General features: G+C 34.9%; 1 protein-coding gene across 1 annotated transcript in view; it reads right to left on the reverse strand.

Annotated features, from left to right (window-relative positions):
• The window catches only part of TNNI3K (TNNI3 interacting kinase), a 302,223-nt gene that overhangs the window by 258,171 nt on the left and 24,688 nt on the right, over positions 1 to 19,364 (reverse strand). Inside the window, exon 5 of the mRNA XM_023209399.2 lies at positions 11,541 to 11,651. Coding sequence (XP_023065167.1) covers positions 11,541 to 11,651 — 111 coding nt within the window. The remainder of the gene's footprint in view (positions 1 to 11,540; positions 11,652 to 19,364) is intronic.

The following is a 19,364-nucleotide window of genomic DNA, read 5'->3' on the forward strand; positions in this document are numbered from 1 at the left end:
TATCTATCTATCTATCTATCTATCTATCTATCTATCTATCTATCTATGTATGGAGGACCTAGGATGTTGGAAGCAAATTCAGTGCATAGAAAGATTGGCATAAGGATGCAAATTAACACAAATGGTTACAAAGGGATTTCTCATTTCAGGTTGATTTGATTAGCAATAATCGTTGAATCTAATTTTTCAGGTAATGTTTCTTCCATCATTTTCCAGGGCAGCAAGCTGATGAACATCTCATTTACATTTTTATTAGCCTATAAAGCTTTTCTTGCTTATGCTCTTCTACCTCACCCTGAAAGCAATACTTAATGTTTAATAAAGCCAACAGAGTCTATGGCAAAGACCTGAGTGACAAAAAGAAATTGATGAGCTAGTATCCTTTTATATTACTCCTTACAGTTGATACATGCTTAGAGAATTGCTCTGAGACCTTAAAATAACTGATAATAATACATGATCTATGATACTGTGTTTATCTCCAGACCAAAATCCTGCAGAGTAGTAGACTGCATTTTTGCCTTTAATAAAGAGTATTCTGTAACACAGGGCACACTCAGTAATGGGGTATAGAGTTTATGGTTTCAACTCCTGAGAAAACCATTTTTGAATGCCACAGAATATGCAGTATTCTTAAATTGAGTCTTAGATATTTAAGACTATGTGTAAAATAAAGGTTTAGTTTCAGAAACTTAACTGTTTGAAATGAAGGTATGTCAAATTTTGGCATTGTGGAACTGCATATGACTACAAAAATCAAGTACAGAAACCTATAAAGTTAATGACAATGAATGGTGATTATAATACCTATCAATCATGAATGACATTCACTAGAGAGATATTTAAACAATAATTTGTAATGATGTGCATCAGCTGACATATTTGGCCCTTGCCATGTTTTCCATAACCAAATTATGGTAGTCCAAGGTGTGCATATTGGTGGACTCCTACAGAAACAGGATTTGTTTCTCTGCCTGTGAAATTTTGGGAGACTTATCAGAGACAAGGTAATATTGCTGTATTGTGTGAAATGACAATGACATCAGGCTACGTAACAGATTCAGAGAAAGAGAGAGACAGAAAGAGGCAGAGAAAAGATTCCAAATTATTTTTACAGATTCATTATGACATTTATTTCAAAATCTGACAAGGATAATTGTTATGGGGAATTGTGTCCCCTCAAATTCATGTGTCGCAGCCCTAACCCCATAATACCTCAGGATGTGACTATTTAGAGATAGAGCCTTTGAAGAAGTAATTAAGTTAAAATAAGGTCATTAGGGTGGACCTTAATTAATATGACAGGTGACCTTATAAAAAGAGTAGATTAGAACACAGAGACCAAGATGCCGGACATGTGCACACACAGAGATATGACCATGTTAACATACAGTGAATGCATCTGCAAACCATGGAGAGAGGCCTCAGAGGAAATCAAATTCACCAATACCTTGATATCGAACTTCTGTTGTCCTGAACTGTGAGAAAATACATTTCTGTTGTTTAAGCCACTCAGTCTGTGATATTTTGTGATGGCAGCCTTGTAAACTAATGCCATAATACAAAAAAGAAAACCATAGACCAACCTCACTTATGAATATTAGCAAAACAATTTAGCAACAAGCTAAGGGAATAATGTACCATGACCAATTGTGTTTCACTCCAAGAGTACGATGCTAATTCAATTGAAAAATGATAATTGTTCTGAAAATATCAACCATTGCAATTAGGAAACAGAGAAACAAGATGTTTAATTATCGGAAGGGAAGCAAAATTATCACCATATATTGAAATTTAATTGTAAGCCAGGAAGCTCCAAAAGACTCATCTAAAAAATATGACAATAAAACAAATCAGTAAGTTTAATGGTTTAAACTTAAAAATCAAGAACCAATGTTTCTTGATTTTTAATATGTTTTATATAGTGTGTATATAGGATACACACACTATAACAAATTAGAAAATGTCATTCACATTGCAATGAAAAGATAAAATACTTAGGAACAAATTTTAACAAATCTATGAGAAGAATATTCTGCTGAAACATCGAAAAAGAAACTTGAATAAATGGAAAGAATTCGCTCTGAAATAGAAGACTCAATATAATGGGGATATTAAATTTCCCTAAGTTAAACTGTACATTAATGTTTTATTCTACCTAGGATACCACATTTTTTCTTTAGGAATATATAACAGTAAAATCAGAAACAAAACAGAACAAATAAAAATGATTGCTAACCTTCCTAAAGTTTATGTGCTAGGTAGTGTCTAAGCATTTGACATATATTGTCATTTAACACATACACACACACACACACGCACACAACTATTATGGTGGGTGATAGTATAATCCACTTTCTAAAACTAGAAAATTGAGGCCGAGGGAGGATAAATTACTTTCCTATAGCTGAGAATGCATTGGGTCACACCTGAAGCCGGCATAGTACTGGGTCTTGTCCAAAGCCTGTGGTGACTATTTCTTGGCTACCACTCTTGTTTATTCAAGGCCTGAGGGCTCTTTAATCAGCAAGTGGTGAATCCTGCCAGGCCTGGGTCCTTCCCTTCAGCACACTGGGTTCCCTTCTGTCCCAGGGTGGGTCTAGAAACGCTGTTCAGTAGCCAGGGCCTGGGATCAGGAGAGGGCTTCCAGAATCTGCTAGTTGCTTTATTTCACTGTAGCTGAGCTGGTTACCAAAGTTGCAAGACAAAGTCCTCTATACTCTTCCTTCTCCCTTTCCCAAGCAAAAGAAGTCTCTCCCCAAGTTGCATTGCATGGAGTTGGGAGATGGGTGATGCAAGTACTCCCTTGGTCACCACCGCTGGGGTCTCACTGGGTCATGTGCACCCCAAGTCCACTGGCTGCAAGCCCAGAAGGGCATCAGTACTTGCCCAAGTACTGTAGTCCTTGTGGCCTTTCAAATTTTTTCAGGATCCCAGCACTATAGTCAACCAATGGTAGAGCTAGCTAGAAGTCAGGTTCCTACTGCTGCAGTGGAGGCTTACCTTCTGGCTGAGACTGGTCTAAATGCTTCCTCCATGGGGGCTGGCAGAATTCTGCCCTATATTGTTTTCCACTATGATAGGCCAGCATTGAATTCCAATGCAAAGTCCGACAATCACTTTGCTCTCTCTCTCTCTCTCCCAGACACATAGATTCTCTCTCTGTGCCATGCCGTGCCGCCAGTGAGCAAGGGGGGAAGAGTTTAGGCAATGCAAGATTGTCTTTCCCACCCTTTCCAGTGCCTCTTTTCTTTCCTCTTTTTTTGAGACAGAGTTTTGCTCTGTCATTCAAACTGGAGTGCAGTGGCATGATTTTGGCTCACTGCAAGCTCTGCCTCCCGGGTTCACACCATTCTCCTGCCTCAGGCTCCCAAGTAGGTGGGACTACAGGTTCCTGCCATCAGGCCCGGCTAATTTTTTGCATTTTCAGTAGAGACAGGGTTTCACCATGTTAGCCAGGATGGTCTCAATCTCCTGACCTCGTGATCTGCCCGCTTCGGCCTCCTAAAGTGCTGGGATTATAGGCGTGAGCCACCACACACAGCCCAGATATCTCTTTTAAATCTAATTTCTTCTACTACTCTTTAGGTGAGGGTGTCTTAAATTTGAATATGCATATGAATCACCTGGAAATCTTCTTAAAATGCTAATTATAGGCAAGTCTGAGGTAGGCTTGAGATTCTATTTTCTAACAAGTTCACTGGTCATACTATATTGCTGATCAATAAATCAGACTTTGATTAGGAAAGCTTTAGCCTATGAACTGATTACTAAAATTTTAATTACAAAAAGCTAACTGCAACTGAAGCATTAGAAACTTCCGCATTTTTACAGAGTCATAACTGCTTAAGAATGCAAAGAGTGAGCCTGTGGTGGGAAGGAGGATTAATCATCTGGAGTAGGGGCCTTGTCCAGTACCCAGGTAAGAGGTGGCCTGCCATTTCAGGAAGAGGCCCCACTTGGCCACTTTCTCTCATGGGGGTGTTCCTAGCCTGATAATTTAGGCACATTCTTGTGACTAGAAGTGCAGTATGGGGACTTGAAGTTTTTGTTGACGATTTCCTTCCAGCATTGATTTATAATGAAAATAGACAGATAGTAGAAAGAGAATTGCATTTATACTATCAGCTGATATGTAATTATATATCAGTCATATATAATTATAACATAATTTTGATAGAAATCAATCTTATTGAACATGAATGAACCTTGAAAACTTTACACAAAGTAAAAGAATACAGTCACAAGATGACCACATGTTAAATAATTCCATTTGTATAAAATGTCTGGAATAGGCAATCTGTAGAGATGGCAAGTAGATTAATGGTTGTCTTGGCAGTGAGGGGTGGGTGGGACTGACTACTTAATGGGTATAAAGTTTCCTTTTTGGGTGACAAAAATATTCTAAAATTAGATTGTGATGATGATTATGCAACTCTGCAACTATACTAAAAACCATTGAAATGTACATTTTAAATGGATGAATTATATAGTATGTGAATTTTATCTCAACATAGCTATTAAAAATGTAATGCAGAAATTTTAGAGAAAAATAATAGAGCCCAAAAGAATGGGGACCATACAAAAAGGCACCAGAATATCTTAATGTGCTTGGTCTTTGAGATGGTTCAGATCTGCAGATATGGCATGTTTTCCTCACACATTCTAAGCTTCCATGTATCATGTCCAAAGCTTAAATTCTGGTCAGGTGAGCTGAGAGATTATTGTTTGGATCAGGAGAGAAGCAGTGTAGCACAGTGAGCGAGAGCTGGCTCTGAAGCTAGGTGGCATGAGAAGGCCTGTTCTACAAATTTTTGGCTCTGTCACCTTGACAAATTACTTATTTTTACTTTGATTTTCTCATCTGAGGAAAATAAGGAGAAAATCTCAACTGAGGATTAAGTCAATTAATATGGTCAGTACAAAGTTATCTATTCAAAGCATTAACTATTACTTTGTTTCACTATTTGTTCTGATTCCAAATGGAGTTCACAAGGGACTATTGCCTATTCACAAGATTGGGACAGACCTGCTACTGTTTATGTAAAAAACTCATGACTACCTTCTCTCTAAAAAAAAAAAAAAAATAATAATAATAATAATAAGAGAAAGAGAGAGAGAAACCACATTTTATAATTCTAAGCATTTTGTCATTTGTGGCTTTGGAGAGAAAACTAAAGCCATTATTAAAAAATAACTAACACAGAGTCCATGGCTTCTTGGTAAACAAAATTCTCTACTGAAACATTTAGATGATTTAGTAAAGAATGAATTGAAACAATACTGAGTACATTTCCTTGAAATCAGAAATAAATTCCAAAATAACTGGGAAGCATGTCTGAAGTAGTGATTGGATAAGTATTTACAATTTGAAAATGGGATATGGTAGGATAGAATAAGTTCAACTATGAATAATGCTCTCACCTCACAAGGTGTATATGAAAGTACACTTTTCTGTAAAAAGAAAACCACTCCACAACTGCTATATATTATACATTGGTTTTACTTGTTTACTGCATGCCTTTCTGTTCACTGCTCAAACAGCTCAAACAATTGTCAACGGCTGCAGAAAACTGATTTGACTTCTGGCAACTGCAGAAACTACAGCACGAAACACCAGAGAAACAACTTTTTAAAGAGTTAGTTGACTAAGTATAAAGTGTTTTACACCTGTGGTGTGAGTGTGTTGTGTTCTCATATACCTACATTGTACTTCCATAGGTTATGCCCATATAGTGAATGAGTTATAAAATTAGTTTTGAATCATTTAATGTTGCTTTAATCATATATGTAGTAATGCCTGGGCTTTAGATAGTGACATACTCAGTTTGTTTTTTCACTTTCTGAATACTTTTTTTTGTGTGTCTTGTGGGTATAAGCTGTGTTATAGCAATAAACAGAAGAGTCTCTGGGGAGTAATTGCTGTTTTATTTATAAGACTACAGACGTGAAGGTAGATCACCAGGTTGGAGTCCCATCTAGCTTATTTATCTATCATCTGAATGCCCATGTAGATGTCATTCAACTTCTCCAGTCCTCAGTTTCCTCACTAATAAACTGAGTCTGACAGTAGTTATCTCACAAAACCACCAAATGACAAATATATGTGAATAATAAAGTACCACCAAATGTTAGCTAATATTTTTCCTTTTCCATGCCTGAGAAAGCATATGACTCACATTCTCCAACCCTAAAGGGAAGAAGAGGATTTAATGCGTGTTTATTGATTGCTGACAGGATCTTAGGCCTTGTACAAAGCAGTATATGCAAATGTATTGATAGATGGATGTATCAGTCAAAGAGAAGTATTGAAATCTGGGACAACTAATATTTGCCTACTCTTCAAAGCACAGTAAATTTAAATCTGAGTCCCAAATTGTAGTCAGCATGTCTAGGAATCTGCAGCACATGCTCTCTTCTATTATTGAAGAAGACAGCTGCCTAGTCAATGTAAATTTTATTGTAAGATTGTTTAATAGAATTCACAATTATGGGAGGACAAACACACTTGAGACACTAATGGAAGGTCTGAATTTGATATGTGGAGACAAAGAGTCCTGTCAGCCTTAACATCAGCTATTGTTTCACAGAGAAAGGTGGGCAATAAAAGATAGTGACTATTAATGAAACGGAACACCCACTGATCCGTTGCTATTCCTGCTAACCACGACAATAAAAAATAGGAGTGGAATAGGCACCTAAATTTTTAGTATAGTAAGGAAATACTCGATGTATATTTTATCCCAATGTGCTCTACCTTTCTACACTAACCTTTTTGATACCCAGGATCCTTTAACTCTTGAAACTCTCCTAATTATAATATTAAAATAATCCTAGTCCTTTTCACATCACTGAGCAATTCTTTGTCTCCTTCAGTGGCTATTCAAGAATTCCTTAAGTCTCTGTGGAGATTCTCTTAGGCTCAGTCTTTGGACCATCCATTATGCCCAATATACAACTTTAAGCTGTTGTTATGGTTTTAAATATTACCTCTATATATAATCTCTAAAAATTTATGTTAAGCCCAAATGTGTCCATTAAATGTCGTTTATGTGTTTCTAAATGATTAATGAACATTTCCACTTGAAAATTTGGATGTATCAGAAAATCAACATGGGTGGAGCTAATTGCTTTTTCCTCCAAATTGAAGCCTTTACCCAAGCTTTTATCTTTGTTTGTTTAATCATCATGTAATCGCACTAGAATTCATGCTAAATAATGCAGTCAAAGAAATCCTTTTAAACACATTACTTATCAAATCTCCGATTATTCTCTTGCCGAAATATTTTCTCAATAGCTCCCTATTTCCTATGGGGGAAAAAAATCACATTGGTTCTTTTAACTTTCTTTAAAGAGTGAGAAATTTTGTGTTCTACTAATCTCTTAATCTGCCACACCACCTACTCTTATGTGTTATATATTATACCACAGTAATTGCTTCTCTCATGAATTAAACTCCTTAGACTTCTACTCTCCAAGTTTCTTTAGTCTGGTCCATTCTTAACACCTAATTTTACCTACAGGGACTCTTCACACTTTGTTTCATGTTATCATTTTACTCACTGTCCCTTAAATGTGCTTAGCTCATTCTTTCCTTCCTGATTTTGGGCCAGATCCCTCTTATTTTTGCTGTTTAGTTCTCATCATTCTTTAAAGATTAGTTCAGTTTTAAATCCCCTCTCATAACTCCTTCCCTAACTCTTTGAATCCACATTAATCTCTGATATGGTTTGGCTCTGTGTTCCCACTCAAATAAGATCTTGAATTGTACTCCCATAATCCCCATGTGTTGTGGGAGGGACAAAGTGGGAGATAATCGAATCATAGGGGTGGTTCCCCCAATACTGTTCTCGTAGTAGTGAATAAGTCTCAGGAGATCTGATGGTTTGATCAGGGGTTTCCGCTTTTGCGTCTCATTTATTCTTTCTTTGCCTGATGCCATCCACGTAAGATATGACTTGCTTCTCCTTGCCTTCTACCATGATTGTGAGGCTTCCCCAGCCATGTAGAACTGTAAGTCCAGTTAAACCTTGTTCTTTTGAAAATTGCCCAGTCTCAGGTATGTCTTATTAGCAGTGTGAAAATGGACTTATACAATCTCTATCCTCACTAAACTCTTAACTCTTCTAATTTTGTGTTCCCTGAGATTTTCTCTATACTATTATGTTCTAATTATAGATAACCCCTAACTTATGAGGATACAGCTTACAGTTTTTTGACTTTACAATGGCGTGAAAGTGATACATATCAGTGAAAACTATACTTTGAGTACTCATACTACCATTCTGCTTTTCATTTTTAATACAGTATTCAATAAATTACATAAGATATTCAGCATTTTCTTATAAAAGAGGTATTCTGTTAGATGATTTTGCCCAACTGTAGACTAGTGTAAGAGTTCTGAGCACGGTTAATGTAGCTAGGCTAAGTTATGATGTTCAGTAAGGCAGGTGTGTTAAATGCACTTTCCATTATGATATTTGCCACTCATGATAGATTTACTCAGATATAATCCCATCATAAGTTGAGGAACACCTGTATTCCTAATTATCAAACCTACTCTCATCCTTCCTACTCCTTACTTATAAGTATATTGCGTTTTTACTTTTGAATTGCTTATATGTTTTTTCTGCATATTTATTTTGTGTGCCCAGTTACATTACAAAATATTTAGGGGGAAGATCTATGTCTTATTTTGTTGTATCATTCCTATATTCCTATATTCTAACCATTTATAGACAAAATAGGAACTCAAAAATGTTCAATGAATTAATACATATGGGTAAAGATATATTGACAGTGAGTATTTACTACAATTATAATTGACCCTTGAACAACACAGGTTTGAACTGTGCGAGTTCACATATACATGGATTTTCTTTCATCTCTGCCTCCCCAGGGACAGCAAAACCAACCCCTCTTCTTCCTCCTCCTCCTTAGCCTATTCAATGGGAAGGCAATGGCAATGAAGACCTTTATGATTATCCATTTCCACTTAATAAATAGTAAATATATTTTCTATTCCTTATGATTTTCTTTATAACATTTTCTTTTCACTAGCTTACTTTAAGAATATAGTATATGATACATGTAACATTAAAAATATGTGATAACGAACTGTTTATATTATCAGTAAGGCTTCTAATCAGCAGTAGGCTATAAATAGTTAAGTTTTAGGGTGGTCAAAATGTATATATAGATTTTCAACTGTACAGGGGATCAGTGCTCCTAACTCCCACATTGGTCAAGAGTCAATGCTAATAGTTTTCAAAGAATAATCCAACAAATACATTCATTTTGAATATAATTATTTTAGATATTTTGGGGTACCTTTTTCTTTATTATTTGATCAGTAATTTAATTAGCCCCCCCATAGAAGAAGAGAATAAAAGCTAATGTATCTATACTGGCTTTTTGCCGTGTTAGCTGTTGACTATAAAAGTCATCAAATATCAGCTAATGAGGAAAGTCAGAAAACCCATGAAGAATTGCAAGGCAAGAGTAGAGGTCTATTTGGAACACTTTGGTGAAGTTTGCCCTAAGTCTGGTAAAATCAATGTAATACCTTCTTCCATATTATGATTTAGAAAGAAAGAAAACAGAGCTATTTGAATAGAAGACGAAGAAACTAAGCTCTTAACCTCTTTGCTTTAGAAGCCTTTGTAATGCTATCATTCACAAATGTAATCAACACATTAGGAAAAAAAGGATTTTGTTTTGAAGACATAGTCTGTCATTTTCCCACATTAAGAGGTTGATCATGTTTTGCTAGAACTTAGTGTCTAACTCATAAATTATTTCCCCGAGATTTCTTAATGTTTACTACTCATTTACTTTATCACTGGCCTCAGTTTTTTCTTTCGTTTTTGGAAAACATTTATATTTAAGTGAATCTAATGGAATTTCCCCTTTCCTCACAAGTAACACAAACTCACTTATATTTACAATGAATCTCACCAAAAGGATTTATTTTCCAGGAAATAAGGTGATATGGAAACAAGTGGAAATGTCAACATGAAGGAAACTATTTTGCTCTCAATGAGATATTTTAATATTTATTGTATGTAAGAGCCCTTTGAAATGACACTGTTAAGAGAGATGGATCACATCTATTTTATAGGCTTCATGTATAATTTTATATGCAGCTCTATTTGTTCACAGTTTGTGTGCGTATATGTGTGTGTATTAGTGAAGAAGGTATAATTGAATTTGCAACATCACTAAAAGGGAGAAACATAACTTTTTAATAATGATGATGTGAGACTTCTCATCTTTTACATTGTTGAGCTATTGGTGTTTCCACAATTGATAAAGTGTGACAATCATGGGATTTTGAGCAAAATGATCAGGATTCCAAACATGGTTCTTTTCCTCAATAGCTTTGTCATTTGTCAAGACAATTATTATATAAGAGCCTTAGTTTTATATCTATCAAATGGCAGTGGCAATAAAAAAACTATTCCATGAGGATTTGTGAAGTTAGCCAAATCATGCAAATGGAAGTTCTTCCCATAATAGGATATATAAAATTAATACTTTAAATTTAAGACAAGATCCAGAGTCCTTCCTGTGACCTTTAAAACACTGTGTGATTTGGCTTGAAACCATTCACCAGACCTTGTCTTCATCATTCTTCCTCCAGCTCACTCCACTCTAAAACTCTGGCTCAATTATGTCCCTCAATCTCACCCAGCTTTTTTAGGCCTCAGGGTCCTTGCAAGTGCCATTCCTTAAGCTTGAAATTCTTTTCTCTCCTTTTACATGGTTGACATTCTCATTACATTTAAATCTATTTTCCTATATCACCTCCTTTCAGAGGCCTTTTCTGTATAGCTTATTTTAAATACTGCCCCCTTTTCTCGTCGTTTTCATTTTACCTCACTTTATTATTTTTATAGTACTTACTACTAATTAAAATTATATAATATTTTCTTGTCTTTATTGTCTATTTTATTCTTTACAGCTAAAGTCTACAAAATGAAAATTTCACCTGACTTTCTTGCTACTGTCATCCCAGCACCTAGAACAGTATCTGGTGCATAATAGGTGATGAATAAATATTCATTCAAGTAATACATAAGTAGATAAATGAGTGAATGATTTTTCATTTTGTCCTTACTCTGCATTAAGCAAACGATAAAGTGATTTACATAAATTATCTAATTTAATCATTATAATAGGCTTACTAATATTCCTATTTTATAAGTGAAGAAAAGAGGGAGGTCATGAGATTCAGTAACTTTCCCAAGGTTAACATAGCACATTGTGGAAACTGAGCTGCTATAAAGCCTCTGTATATCTAGCTATGTCATTGTTATGTTAACTGATTATTGAATACACTGTTAGAAAATTGACTGAATTGACTAGCCAAAGCTCATTTATACAGCGAAATTTTACCCCAGTAAGAAATGAATGTGTTCAATAGCTAAAAAAATAAATCAACCTGTAGAGTCTCAAAGACAGTATTTGAAAACAGTTAAGAACAAGAACCCAAAAAGTAAACAATCTTTGTTTTCACAGGTGCTAAAGGCGTGATTTACCTCTGGGTGGCCAGCTATTGTAGCAATATGGAGGGCAGTGAGGCCACCATATCCAACCTGCTGTATATCAGCTCCACTGTGAAGCAGAGAAGTGATCAATTCTGCATTATCCTGTAAGGAAACATATCTTTAGTGTTACTTTTCTGCTAATAACAAGTTCAAAAGCTGTGCAACTAGATGTATTGATTTTCTGCCTATCAGCCAGTTCGGGTGCTTAAAGGAAACTTAAGTGTGATTTCTAGCATAAGAGCACCTTAGATACCAGAGAATAGTTCTCAGATGGTGGAAATGTAGGACCAAATGACAGAGGTGTTCAGTTCTAATCAATCCTCTACCACTTGAATAAGAAAGACAGAAAGAACATTACCTATGGTGAGACTCTTGCAACCACAGACTCAGTTTTACATGTAAGTTACTCCAATGAATATGCTTTTCCAGCAACTAGAATTGACTCCCAGTGAGATCAGGAATTTACAGAAACAGTTTAAAGGTTTATTTATTTTCTTTTAGAGATGAGGATGAAATATGCCATCTAAGAAGAGAGCATGAACCAAGTACTGAACAAAGTGCATGCAGCCTAGTAGGCTGTTTCATGATAGTTCAGTAATTTCTTCTTATCTAATACATAATATCATTAAATCTATGAACAATTAATTCATAATATCTTTCTTAACTTGACTCGTTTTACCAGTGAATATGTTAGAACTATTATTTGAGCCTCTAAATGTGAAAAATTTGTGCAACAATTATTCTTACTTTTTTATAATATCATTTGTATTGTATTTCTGCCTTTGGAAATATATGAAATAATATTTATAATATTAATAGCAATTAACATTCATTGACTTTTTATTTTGTAATTCAATATTGTAATTTTGTTTTGTATATAATCTTTATAATACAAAGATTTCCATGTTTAAGCCTCAAAGTAGGAATTTAAACCACAACTTCGATAATGTTTGGTCTATCAACACACCAAGTAGCAATAAGGTAAAGTCATAAGACAGGCCAGTGCATTTATGACTTACATACATATAATATCAAATACTGTTTGTTAAGAAAACTTTACCATTAAAAGACAAAGTTTGATTTTTTAATGCTGTCACACCTACATAAAGGCCTACAAGAAGTTCTAAAAAATGAAAAACCTTTGGTAAAGAGCTACAAATAGTAAAATTAATGTTATAGTTTCCAAATCTTCTCCCTTTTCTACTTGCTTTCTCAAGAAAGTGAAATAAATATTGCATCTTCAACCTTTCTTCTTGCATTGGCTCTATATGCTTGAACTATAAACTTATGTTTTCTCCGTTATAAAAAAAAAAAAAAGGTTTTTTTTTTCCCACTGAAGCTAAGCTAATTTTATCTCTATTCTTGCCTTCATATTCCAACCTTCTGAAAAAAGATATTGAATCTGTTGACAGTTCCGATCTCATTTCTTTAGTAATCTTTAGGTAGGTATACCCAAGTTCCACATAAATCTCAAATGAGTTCATCATACTTATTCTACATTGAATCTTGCTTTTCTCACACTACTCCTCACTAAGGCAGATTATTTCCCGCTTCTCTTAGCATTGTATTACCAGGAGAAGTCACCATGACTGTTTCTTCCACCTGAGGCATTAAGGACCTCACCAGTCTCCTGAAATCACTTCCTCAATTTCTAAAGGTAAACTATTTATCAAAACCAGTGTCTTTGCAGTCATTCTCTCTATGATTAGATCATCTCTCTCTTCTCAAAATTCTTGTCTCCTTTGCTTTCCTAAAACTATACATTCTTTGATTCCTTTTTGTTGCCTATTCTTTGTTTCTGACTGTCTTCTAAAAGTGTATGATTTGGAAATTTAGCCCTAAGCTCCTTTCCCATTCCTAAATCCCACTTTGGTAATTCTTACACAATCTAATAAATGCAGCTTTGGTCCTGACTTCTCTGCTAAGTCTGAGTCCCATATATTTTGCCTATTAATGGCATCTCAAATGCAAAATTCGAAATTGTTCTTGTAATTATCATTTATAATTTTCCCAGGCTGACTTGTCATCTAACATTCCTTACTTATATGAATGGCACTTTTTTATTCCAAGGGACCTAGAGTCCCTTCAGCTCAGTTTCAGAATTCTACTGGTTTTAACTGACTTATACTTCTCACATTTCTTCTCCTTATTTCTAGCATCATCCTCCATATTATGCAGCTTCCTAAATACTTTTTCTCACTGCAGTCCATCCTCCATACTATTAGATACATTTTCCTACATCCAGTTTTGATGCATTTCTCTCTTCAATACACCCTTTATATGCCAAACGCGTATTTATTGAGCATATCTGGTGTATCAAACTCTTTTCTGAGCAGTGGTGACACTGCAGTGAGTAAAGATAGTGAAATCCCTGCTCTCACAGAGCTTATATTTTACTATATTTATGTGAATGAAGAGACAAAAAGTAAACAAATAAGAAATTGCTATACAGTAGCTTAAAAGTATCAACTGCTATGAGACAAAAACAGACAAATGATTAGATGACTATTTTAAACTGGTTAATCAGGGAAAGCTTCATTGCAGAGGTGACCTTTTAGATAAATGTAAATGGCAGAAAGTCACAATTTCAAGGATAAGCATTAAAATATGAAAAATAGTGCAAAAGTTTAAGACAGATATAAGTTTGTTGTGTTTGAAGACCAGCAACAAGACCAACGTTGAGTGAATGGTTAAACAAATGAAAAGAAGTTTTCAAGATGAGGTCAAAGATGTATAATCTTGCAGAACCTTCTAGGCCATGGTATGGGGTATTTGGATTTTTTTCCAAGTGCAATAAGTAATAGGGAAATAAAATGAGAGAGAGATAGGGAAGAACCAGGAAGAAGCAGATTTTGAGGCAGAAGTAAAATGTTTCATTTTCACATGTTAAATTTGAGCTGCATATAATGCAGGGTTAAGATGCAGGTCATAGAATTAGCCTCCCTAATTAGAATTTCAGCTCTGACAATGACTATGTGAACTGGAGCAGGTCTGTCGCCCCTCTTTGCAAATTTTCTTGATTATATAAAAAGAAAAGAGTAATTATATCCACCTTAAAATTGTTCTGATAATACTTGTGAAGCAATTAAAAGGTACCTGGCACCACAATACTCAATACAATTTGTTATTATTGGACATGAGAGTCTGCGGCTCAGTATAATCTCAATGAATGGTACTTCCAAATAAAATATTGATTTGATTTCATCACTTAGCTTCTCTTTCCCCTTTCCCTTTACCTCCTCCTTCTAACTCCACTCCCTCTGCTTCATGAGTTAGGCACTGAAACAAACAAAGGAATAAAACATGGAAAAAGGCTGTACCAGTACTGGAAATGAGAAAAGTCTACTAGTTTAGCCATGGATAGACTGCCAGAAACTGAGAATTCCTCCTCCAGAGAAAACAGTTCACAGGAGTTAACTCTCACTTTACCAATAACCTTAGTGAAGGATAAAGGCACGAGTAGTCTTGAGATAAATAGGAAAAACACTGCCTTAAAACATTTTCCCTGCAGATGGTCGTAAATTTAAATGCAGAGTAGTAGGGAAGATCTTTTTAAGCATAAAGTTATATTTTAAAATAGAGAGAAAATATGATAGATTTGAGCAAATTAAAGTGTTAAAAACAATAAGGCAAGTGATGAGTTGGAGAAATATTCACAACATATAAAACTGACAAATGGTTTACATATTTAATACATAAATAACTTGTATAAATCAGTAGAAAGAGGGATACTGTTTTATTCAACAAATATTTATTAATGAATGTCTATTTTATGCCAAGTGCTGTACTAGGCTCAATTAAAATAAATGTTATATAAATCACAGAGCATGTGAAACATTTATCTGTTAGGCAGTTTTAGTAAACACACATTTATCCTTTCCTCAAGTATCTTTGTATTTTCTCCTTATTCAGTCAATATTTGTGGAATTTTTTAAAAGTATATTAAGATTCCTTCAGAAGGGCAAATGGTAAGGTCAAAAGTTAAGAGTAATAATTTATCCTTTCATACCTTGGTTGGATTTCTCACGATTGACCTCTAATTGGTCTAAATACTTTTTAACTGAATACTACCAAAATAAAACTTTTATCTTCTGCAGCTATGCTAAAGATAATAAACATAAATCAGTAATTGCTGCATATAAATTGCTTACTATGAGTCAAGTTCCATGAAAAGTGTTCTATATATATCCTCTCACTTAAGCTTCACAATTTACTTATGAGAGAAAATAATTATTAACCCTATTTTATAGCCGGTGTCACTCAGGCTCAAAGAATTTAAAGTGCTAACTGAACCTTAGTTTGTAAGTGTTAAAGGTAGATGCAAACCCAGATCTGTTGGACTCCAAAGTCAGTACTTCACTTCTGAATTTCCATAGTGGTTTTCCTGATCCAGTCTCAAGGAAAAAAACTTGAGAGGACATACTTTTGTTGTATTTAACTGATAAGCCTCTTATCTACAGGAATATTTTGTCCTAATGGAATAATTTTAAGAGTCAGCAATATGGTACACCTCCTGGAAAAAAATTTCCTGTAAAATGCAAATATTGGGCACATTTCTAATACTCTAAGTTTGATCTCATTTATTGCTTGCAGTTTACCATATATAACAAACATCTAATGGCAATGTTTTTAAAAGAATGTCTATTAAGACTTGCTTAGAGAAGAGTCTTGTGGGAACTGGCAAGTTTCCTTTATGTACTCTCTAGCTAAATTTAAAGCATTATTATTCAATGTGACACACAGAAGCATCCTATAAGTGTGAGATAGATACGCTCTTTGAGTATTTGTGTGTATCATATTTATTATTTTTAAACAGAAGAAAATCCATGTGCGGAAGAACGAGGCTTAGACAAAAAAGCACTCCAGCTATATCCTTGAGAAATAGAATTTGAGGGAGAATAGATCTCTCAAAATGTATGTAAATGGATAAAAACATGTTGTAATGGTAGTAAATGCAACTCTGTACTACCCATAAAACTCTAAAACAATGCTTACTTAATATACTGCTTTGTTGTTAGCTCTGTGATTATTGCTATGGATAAAGTCAAGATAAGCGACCACTGTATCACAGAGCTCAAATCCTCTACTACCGTATCACATTCATTTTTAAAATGTATTTATTAACAAAAAAAATTTTCAACTCTATTTCAATATAGAAAATAATGTATAAAAATGTACTTTCTTCTGATTATGGACAAAATATACTTTCTGGTGGTTTTATGAGCATTCATCTATACTCTACCCACAGATATTTGCTTTCAGTGTCCCTTCCCCTTGAACCTGGGTGGATTGTGACCAATAGCATGGAGCAGAGTGTTTCTTTTCTAAGGCTAGGGCATAGAAGACCACACGGCTTCCTTCCTGTTTGCTGAAAAACACACTTTGCGAGCCCTGATCTACCATGTAACAAATCTGACTAACCTGTGTCAGCCATGGTATAAGAAAAATGCAGTCCACATGGAGAAGGTACATCGCTCATGAAGGCTCTCCTATCAACTGTTCTAGCTAAGTTCAGCCTTCCAGTTATCCCAGTCAGTGTGTTAAACCTCCAGAGAATTCCAGTCTACCAGCTGATGAATAAACCCATTCATTCACATTTTCTCAGGTGAGGCTCTAAACATTGTGGAACAGAATCAAGCCATCCACACAGCATCCTGTCTGAATTTTTGAACTAAGAATCCATGAGAATAAGAAAATAGTTTTGTTAGAGGACCAAGTTTGGGATAGTTTGTTATGCCTCAACAGACAACCAGAATACCTCTGAGAAGAAAATGTAAAAAACAAAGAAAATGAATAAATAATTCAATAACCCACAGTACTACCACATAATCACTATTATTTATGTGTGTACCTTTCCCTTCCATTGTCTGTCCTATGTATGTATGTTTGTGCAACTAGATGGAGCACAAGCTACCCCAGCAAAGCAAACTCGTGTTTCCATATTGATGGGCACTTCCTACATTTGTGACATGTTTCTTAACCTTTTGAGCTGTCAAGTTTTTGTCTGTAAAATGAAGATACAATTGTATCATTCTCATAGCATTGTTGTGAGGATTAAATCAGATAGTGTTGTAATGCGTTTAGTAAAATGCTTGACACATAATAATTGTTATTATGTACACTATTGATCTAATTCTCCATATAGGTAATTTCCTTTTTTCATATATTGTGGAATCATGAGCATTTCCTCACGTGTGGCAGAAATAGATATGTCACTGAGACCTCTCTTTATGAAGAGTATGGCAGGATGGTGGTTCGCTGGCAGCTTTCTGTTATTTCAAGATCCACTGCAGTGTTAGAGCTGTGGTCAGTCTCTTCTCAGGGTGGCCCTTACTCCCAGTCAATGACTGAGTAAGGTGGTGGTAAAAGAAGGGACTCAACATTTTTACCCCATGTGGCACTCCTTTCATAGGCAATTTTTCCTCTGGAGCTCCTCAATGGGCTGGCAGAGATTTTAGCAGATCTGTATTGGGATCTGACAGCACCCCATAACCAATTCTGTTTCCTTCCTTTTCCTTTCACAGGTGTCACCTTTAAATAAATCTCTTGTACTCCTATATTCTTTACAGAGACCACTTTTTAGAGAACCCAATTAACATTCCATAGCATAAAATGTGTTTCTTTAATGTAACTTTAAATTGAGACTGAACTGGGATTTGCAATCAGGTCTTCTGATTTTTAATATTATGCTTTTCTTAATACAACATGTTATTTCCCCCTCCCCCCATTATCCTTCAACTACTAATAATTTGTCTTTCGTGTATAAGCCCTGACTTTATATTCCTCATTTGTATAAAAAGAAATATAATACCTACCTTACTTATCTTACAAGTTTGTAATAAACATCAAATGACATAATGTATGTGCAAATGCTTATAAACTCAAGGTACTTACAGGTGTAAGCTTATATTCATATTAAATGTATCACCCCCAAGACTGGCCTACCTCTATGAGAATATTCACCTTATGACTTAGCCCACTCTGTCCCAAGAAATGTTTAGTCATAAAATACTTACATTTCTTTACCTGTAGGGTTACAGAGTTGGACCAAATTCTTTTCTGTAATATCTTATTCACCTTTAATATTCTCTGAAGTGTCATAACAAACTCCAAGAAGGAGCTGAACTTGGTTTGGAAAGAAAACTAAGTTTCTGGGTATAAAATGGGGACATATAAATAAATGTTTTTAAAATATGTTTCTCTAAGTATATTTTTTCTTCATCAGCATAGCAATTGTTAAAGTTTATGTGTTTTTTAAGGAAAAAAGTTTTTTAAAAAAGCAATTTTGGAGGCGTTGAAGAATATTATTAAGTTTTCCTTTAGGACAAGGAACTATTCAGGGCTTCAGTATGAAATGTACTTAGTTCCAGGCATTAAAATTTAATGGACTAGAGCTGCCTCATGCATCATAGACATCCCCAGTGAAAGTATCCATTAATCAGTATGAAAATAACTGCTCACTCACAAAGGTTCATACCTATATGTCTCTTGTTGAAATAATTTTGGATTTATTTTCACAAAAGATATCAGTTTTTAAGAGTTTCAGTGTGGTGGAAATACTTGACTTTGCTTGAAATTTTGGGGAAAAAAGGAAAAAGAGAGAAGTAACACACTCTTAGATTGAGTATCTGTACTCTTGCTTTAGACCAATTTTTTACCCTCACCTCTGCCAACCTTCCCTCTTCTATTTTCTCATTTTCCATAATGCCTTTCTCCCTGCAGCATGCTTCCAGTTGGCCCTTGAACATCCTTAAATCATCTCTCATTTAATAATATAGTGATGATTTAACAGGAAGAGGATAATAAGAATCTCTA

Source organism: Piliocolobus tephrosceles, chromosome 1, assembly GCF_002776525.5.
Source record: "Piliocolobus tephrosceles isolate RC106 chromosome 1, ASM277652v3, whole genome shotgun sequence".
Lineage (NCBI taxonomy): Eukaryota > Metazoa > Chordata > Mammalia > Primates > Cercopithecidae > Piliocolobus > Piliocolobus tephrosceles.